The sequence below is a fragment of the Priapulus caudatus genome, unplaced genomic scaffold, assembly GCF_000485595.1.
Source record: "Priapulus caudatus unplaced genomic scaffold, Priapulus_caudatus-5.0.1 Scaffold393, whole genome shotgun sequence".
NCBI lineage: Eukaryota > Metazoa > Priapulida > Priapulimorpha > Priapulimorphida > Priapulidae > Priapulus > Priapulus caudatus.
This window is the reverse complement of record NW_014577454.1, coordinates 100,747-108,168: the sequence shown is the minus strand read 5'-3', so window position 1 is coordinate 108,168 and position 7,422 is coordinate 100,747. Positions and strand designations below refer to the sequence as shown.

Genomic DNA, 7,422 nt, shown 5'->3' with positions numbered 1-7,422 from the left:
TGGCAGCATCGCACAAGTTGTGACAATATCGCCGCGTGCAGTCAGATCGCTCGCACGATAGCTGTTTACGTTATAAGTTGTCGTCGGCCGTCGTCGTATCGACGTCGGCTCGCCATGATGATGATGATGATGAAGCTGCATGAATGAGATTGATGCTGATGAAGACTTGATGATGATGATGATCGATCGATTGATGATGATATTGTCCTGCAGCGACGCACGCCTGCCATCCGGCCCGACGTCGCACACGCTGGCGGATTGACTCGTCAGCCGACAGGACATTTCCTCCGCTAACAGGTTTACAGACACCACAGGCGCATCCACCATAGCGCTGCTATACGGGCACAGCTCACGCGTATATATATCCAGACCTTAATGCGCTGCCGCTCCGCACGACGACTCTTACATTTGCGCTCATCTTCGCGGCGCGCCAGTTCGCAACTGTCTGCTTCCGACGTATTCAACGGATATGACACATCCTGGCAAAGACGAGACGAGGAAATTAGTTTTGCAGTCGGGTACCCTATCGATGCCAGATTCTCGTTCTAGTGACAGCCCACGCATCGTCATGTGGAAAGCGAGAGAGAGAGCGGAGAGAGCTACGAGCAGAGAGAGAGAGAGAAAAGATAGAGAGACAGGAGAGAGAGAGAGAGAGAGAGAGAGAGGAGAGAGAGAGAAGCAGAGAGGAGAGCAGAGAAGAGAGAGAGAGGGAGACCAGGAACAAGAGAGAGCGCAGCGAGCGAGAGAGAGAGAGAAGGAGAGAGAGAGAGAGAGAGAGAGGGGGGGAGATAGAGCGAGAGAGAGAGAGAGAGAGAGAGAGAGAGAGAGAGAACGAGAGAGAGATAGAGGTAGATTAGATAGATAGATAAGATAGATTCACGATAAATGAGAGAAGAGAGAGAGGAGAGAGAGAGCAGAGAGGGAGAGAGCGAGGCAAAGAGAAGAGCGATAGATAATAGATCCGCATAGATAGAAGATACGATAGATAACAGTCAGATATGATAGATAGGATAGATAGGATAGCATGATCGATAGGTAGATAGACCTCAGATAGATAGGACTAGATAGATAGTAAGGAATAGATTAGATATGATAGATGCGATAGACAGATCAGATAGATAGACTAGCTACGACTATCGACTAGATAGATAGATAGATAGATAGATAGATACATGCCGATCGATAGATAGATAAATAGATAAACTAGATAAATAGATAGGTAGATCGAACAGAAGCCCCCGAAGAACAAGAAGAGAAGGATAAAAAGCGAGTACTAAACGCTATGAGGTAATAGCATAGAAGCAATAATGGTATGGAATAGTAAGAGACGAGCGGGAAATGGGAAGATTCGAGAGGAAGTGCGGAAGCGGCCAATTCATAATCTCCTTACTTCGACGAAAGCTTTGCTTCTGGTCTCCCAGCTGCATCATAACGCATCACAGTTTAAAATCGGACCTTGAGTCTACCAACCAAATCACTGTCATCCGACCGAGGTGCAGGGGGAGCGGTGTTGCGCCCCCCTAGCTTTCCATTAGTTAGCAATATCATCGGCGTAGGTTTTCTGAGAAAATGTCAAGAGCATCGTCTTTCTCGGTTGACTGGGCACGTCATACTGAAATTGAAAAACCGTCATTGTAAAACAACGATGTGGTCAGATACGCAGATTCGAAGGTGGTTAATTATTGTATTGTCTTAATAAATAATAATAATAATTAATAAATGAACATAATAATCAATTATAATAATACAATTATTGATTATTGTTTATGTTATAACTTATTGTTTCATTACAATTCTAAGATATCTACCTCTAACAAATAATGCTCGCAGTTCAAATCCGTGTTCGATATATCGAGTTTCGGCCACCAACCGCATCTAGACACTCCGCATGACGTTACCTGTGAATCTCGCACCGCCTAATCATTACACCAGTCGTTCATCATGGCTTCCATAGAAGAGAATGAGAGCCACGTTGCGCATAATTACACCGCTTCTGACCTTGCTCCTGACCAGGAACGTTCAGGAATCCGCAGTATTCTAAGGGAGGATCGCTCCGTCACCCTATTCCCGCTGACCGCTATCCTAACCTCTCTGTTCACCTACTCCATTCATGTTACGCCCTCTCGACACACACCGTATACACGCGACAGCACTCGCACACATCACTCCACACCCCCCGCCACACAGGCATACCTTCACATGCCCGCACACCCACCGTCCCTCACCGCGCCGCCGCCACAACGACCCGTCCACCGTCACCCCGAATACCGCTCACTCCGCGCACCCACACACTCCACCCTCGCGCCGCGCACAATCCACACGTACACGGGCCGCGCGCCGCGTCACGACACGCGACGGCGCCGGCCGCCTGGGCGCCGAGGAGCGGCTCCGCTCACGCCGTAACACTCACAGCGCCAGACGCTAACGCACGACGCACATGTACAGCACGCACCCATCCACACGCCCGCACCACAGCAGCACGCTCACACACACGCAGCACGGTCCCCCTACTGGCGCTCCAACGCACACGAACGCATACGTATACACACGCATGCACACGAGCACGCACACGCACACGCGCAAACTCACGCGCACGCACATGCTCACGCACATGCTCACGTACACTCACGCGCGCGCACGTATACACGCACACGCACATCGTAGCACGCGCCGTACACCGCAACGCCCACGTAAGGCCACACGTACACGCACTGACCACCACACGCGCAAGCGCACGTACAACCGATAGGTACCCGACGCGCACGCATAGCGTACTTCCGCCAAACCCATGTACCCAATACACGCTCTCCTGTCCTTAGGCATGTTCAGGAAGAAACACGCCAAAGTAAAATGGCATTAGGTCAGGAAAACAGCCTACTTTTTCGGCCCTTTTAGCCATGCGGTTGGATAATGCACGTCATGCTATAGTGTTGCACTGAACCGTTAAGTAAATAACGAGCAGCGTGACACATAATCACCAGGACACGTAATACGAGACAGGTAGGTCCTACATGGTAATCTTTGTAAAATACAATTCGATAAGTCCAATGAAATTAATTAATTACATCACCTCATGTGTATTTCTACAGAGAATACACCGCCGGCACTCTGCTAGCATATAGCCGTTACAACCCTACTGAGATCCAGATTGAACAAAGAAAATAATGACTAACCAACTGTTTTTTTTATAACAAAAATGATATGAGCATTTGCTGCCATTTTGATGCTAATGTTGGGCCCTTGCAATGCGGTATCACATATAGAAATCAATATGCGCGTAGCACGCGTACCCCACTTTTTTCGGAGATTTTTCAACTGCTTCCCTCCTTTTGCCTCGTGTTCTACGATTGTCCCGTCTTCGCACCCTAATGTAATCCACGTTCGCGCCTAATTTGATGGTGTTCTATTCGTCATATATACACACTGTCCGGCCGGCGTGGTGAAACACTGCTTGATAACACAGTCGTGTTCCCAATCAAGCAAATTTGAAGCCCGACGCTGGCGCGGGAGGAGGGAGAGTGTTGACCACGGGACCTCGCGGGGCCGGCGGTGAAATGGTATATATACCCCGCATTTCGCCGACACCACCACAAAGTACCATGGAGGAAGAAATGGAGCTAACCGCATTGGAGAGTCCGTCAAGCTGGGGAGGGCTGGAGGCCATAGATACCGACGCACTGCTCGCCTCGCCGTCGGCAGTGTCACCGCCGAAAGTGCCGGAATCGCCGCCACCACCACGAAGATCGCCGAGAGGTGAGTCGGCAAGAGTAGTGCTTACCCGCCTGGAGAAGGGCACCCCGGCTAGACCGGATCCTTCCGCGACCCGCACCACCTCTCAGGAAACGGCGAACCACGGCAGGGTGGTAAGGCGCGCGTCGCCTTCTGCCGCCTCGGCGAGAGCGGGCGTGGGACCGCAGAGCACCTCATTCGACCGGGGCATCATCGTCGCCGCGGATGCGTGTCCCGCGGGGCAGTGGGCATGGTGCAGGGCATGCTCCCTGACCACGTACCACGTCGCGGAGCATCAAGCGGAGTATCACGAGCAGCGGGTGGAAACCTTCAGGTGCCCCGTTGCTCGGTGTGAGTTCCGCACGCCGGCCTGTGCCCCCTATCGTCTCAGCCGGCATCTCAATTTGGCGCACCACCTCCGCAGCCAGCACGGAGCAATAGAGCAGGACCGCTGGGCGACCGAGCAAGGCCGCCCTACGTCGTACCGGGAGGCGGGCTTGAATTACCACCTTCCCCTCTCCACCGGCGCGCCGTTGCCAACGCCGGAGGAGGCCCGGAAAAGATCAAAGGGACAGAAGCCCCGCACGGTGCCGCGGGCTGTCGCAGCTGCCCCAAAACCCGTGCAAGAGAAGCGGGGTCGGCCGAGCAAGCGGAAGCTCGGCGCGGAGCTTCGGGCCGCCGCCACTGCCCCAGGCCCCTCGGAGAGGCGACGAAGAATGGACGTTTCAACCCCGGACCCGCAGTTAACCGACGCGGGAACACGGCAGCTGCGGCAGCTGAGCACCCCCGCCCGGGAGGTACGCCCCTTGATGCTACCAAGGGCGTTACGGGACGCAACAGGAGGACCGCGACGAGACCGCCTGGAGGAGATGACGCCGGCGCAGCTCCGCATGGCGGAAACGATTCTCCGCGAGCGAATCACCAGCGATCTCTGCACGGACTTGGCCGCTCTCTACAGAGGATCGTTTTGGTAAGGCGCCTAGCGCCTAGTTGTATCTTGTTAGCTATACTCGGGCCTTACGCTGCGAGGAATATTGTACCGTTTTATGCCCACTCTGGTCGGTTGACCAGGGCGGAATAAAAGCCCCGGACCTATTCCCGGCGTAAACACTGTCATTTTTGAGTTGCGTTGTTTGTTCTTGTGCGACGTGTACAATCCAGTGGTCGAACAGTGGGAGAGTCCCACGTAACGGGGAAAAACGTTACATATATATATATATATACATACATCGGTTCTCTGACTAATATAGCTCATAGCGCGACATCAGTGTATATTAATTTTAAAATACAGTATCGTAAATGATGTAGTCAACGCCGCAAACAGCATACACAAAGTCGCCGCAATGAGAACGCAGGAGCGTCTTTGTACTCGAATGCCGATGCCGACGAGGTAGATATGTGGCACGTACATACATACCATTACTGCCGACTGTCGCATCTCCATACTTTCTCGCAATCACCTGCGTGGACGCCCCGACTCACAACGGACTGCCTTCAACCTCGTACTCTACTCACGCGGTGTACAATGTGTACTGACCCTCCTCCTCCAAAACCCTCTCTCTTTATATATATATATATATATATATATATATATATATAATGTTGGGGCGTGGATACATTACCCGTCAAGTATAGGTATCCGACATGAACGCGACCAGCAGCGGTTTCCAAGCAGCTTGACTCCTGCGCGTGAAAACTAATGAGGTTAAAATCGAGCGCGAGAAAAAAATCCACAGCAAAGTTCGCGTCGCGAGGGCTAACAATGGTCACAACATACGCGTTCAGTAGGCGTATCAAAGCAACCAGTATCCACAGAGAAAGAGGAGAAAGGCAGTGGCATGCGGACGGTGGCGGTGTGGCCGGCGTTACTTTGTACACGAACCGCAATAGTCGTTAGAGAAGAAATCAATGCTAGGAGATGAATGACTTGTAGGAGAGAAATCGATGTGTTCGCGGAAATCGATACTAGCTGAGCAAGCAATGATACGAGAAAGAACAACTTTGAGAAGTAACAGCAAATAATAGCGTTGGAAGTTTATTATGGCATAGAAATCAGTTCAGTGCTAAGAAAAAAATGGAGTATTTGTGATTTGTGATTAATACAATATCGAAAAGAAATCTGGTGAAAAAATAAAGAAAAGCCTTCGCTGGACAATATCCTACCGAGGTGATTGATTCAATAAAAGACAGGATTTGTGAAGTAAAATAAACGAATTTCTTACACATAATTGGATGTATTTCCCGTTCGCAGAAAATCCGCCCTACTTTCGATTATTAAAATCATGTTCTCAAGCAAGTGATTAAATCATCTGTGCTCGAATATTCGCTAGCAGAGCAGATTGTCCGATCTAGGGGTCGTCCATGCCCGTTACTTGCCCTAACGATAACCGTTACCTTTAAATTCTAGTTGTACATCCAGGGAAGAGATCATGTCTGGAACGAATCTGTTCTTTTCTCCTTCGTCCCCGGCTCTTTCTTCTCAACAACGTCCTCCTTTATGCTCTTCCCTCCTCTCCTCATCGCAACCCTTTCTCCCCTCCTCCTCCTCCTCCTCCTCCTCCTCCTGCTCCTCCTGCTCCTCCTCCTCGTCCTCCTCCTGCTCCTGCTGTTGCTGCTACTTCCCATCCTTCTCCTCGTCCTCCTCCTCCTTCCTCCGAATCGTCACCATCACATGAGTGTGTGTGATTATAATGTGTACGAATATTTGAAGATAAGAATCATGCAAATAATAGTTTGCGTTCTTAAGTATGTTGCGTTGTTGTCAAGCGGTTGTGTGCGTGTCTCTTGTGAGTCGCCGTCTTGTCGGTATATACATCTAATCAGGAGTAGATAATAGGGAACTTCCCTATAGGGGACTTCCCTATTATCAGGAGTAGATAATGGGAAAGGTAATAGGGAAGGGAAGGTAATAGGAAAGGTAATAGGGAAGGGAAGGAGTAGATAATAGGGATAGGGGACTTCCCTATTATCTACTCCTGCTATTATCTACTCCTGATCTAATAAATAAAAGGTTTTAAACATGTGGCGAGCATTTTTTTCGTTGGTGTGGTGAGCAAATGTTTGCATGGTGAGCGTGCAGTTGTCGAAGAACAAGCTTAGCCCTAACTCGGTTTACCAATAGCTAGATACTAACATAAGACTGTTGCTTGCTGTGCAGTAAACAGGCAATTGGAGATGCGTTTCATCTGGAGTCGTGGATTGGATTGCCGTGTTTTCTCTTAGAGTTGCTGATACAACGAATTAAAAGCTCATTTCTAACGTAAACTACTCTCAACACTGCTTGTGAGATATTTTCGTCTCATTTAAATCGCTGTTTGTGCGTGTGAGTTATTTTACATCCGTACACTGTAGATTAACCTATCTGGATCGCACCATGCCTATAGATTTACATGCACTATATATGCAGGCAGAGAAATTCGCGTACTGAAATGACAGTTTAGGAAACATTAGTAGCCATCCGGCTGTCATAAAAAGCGTTTGATCGCGAATTTTCCTCTGATGTATTTGAGCTTTTGGCAGCGATAGAAGCAGAACCACTAGAACAGAAATGCGTTGGAAGCCATTTTCGCGTTTTCACTGTGGCGGCAACTCTAACTTACCGATGGAAAACTGTCAGAATCACGTGATTCGCGTGCTTCGCTCTCATGCGGACTCTCTCTCTCTCTCTCTCTCTCTCTCTCTCGTCTCTCTCTC

The 7,422-nt window shown here is 49.9% G+C and overlaps 1 protein-coding gene across 1 annotated transcript in view; it reads right to left on the bottom strand.

Moving 5' to 3' along the window:
• Positions 1 to 1,402, bottom strand: part of LOC106809879 (adhesion G protein-coupled receptor E3-like) — a 17,753-nt gene extending 16,351 nt beyond the window's left edge. Inside the window, exons 1-2 of the mRNA XM_014813114.1 lie at positions 1,391 to 1,402; positions 407 to 479 (exon numbers count right to left, since the gene is read on the bottom strand). Of these exons, the coding sequence (XP_014668600.1) occupies positions 407 to 418 (12 nt within the window). The 5' untranslated portion in view covers positions 419 to 479; positions 1,391 to 1,402. The remainder of the gene's footprint in view (positions 1 to 406; positions 480 to 1,390) is intronic.
• Between the last annotated feature and the right edge of the window lie 6,020 nt (positions 1,403 to 7,422).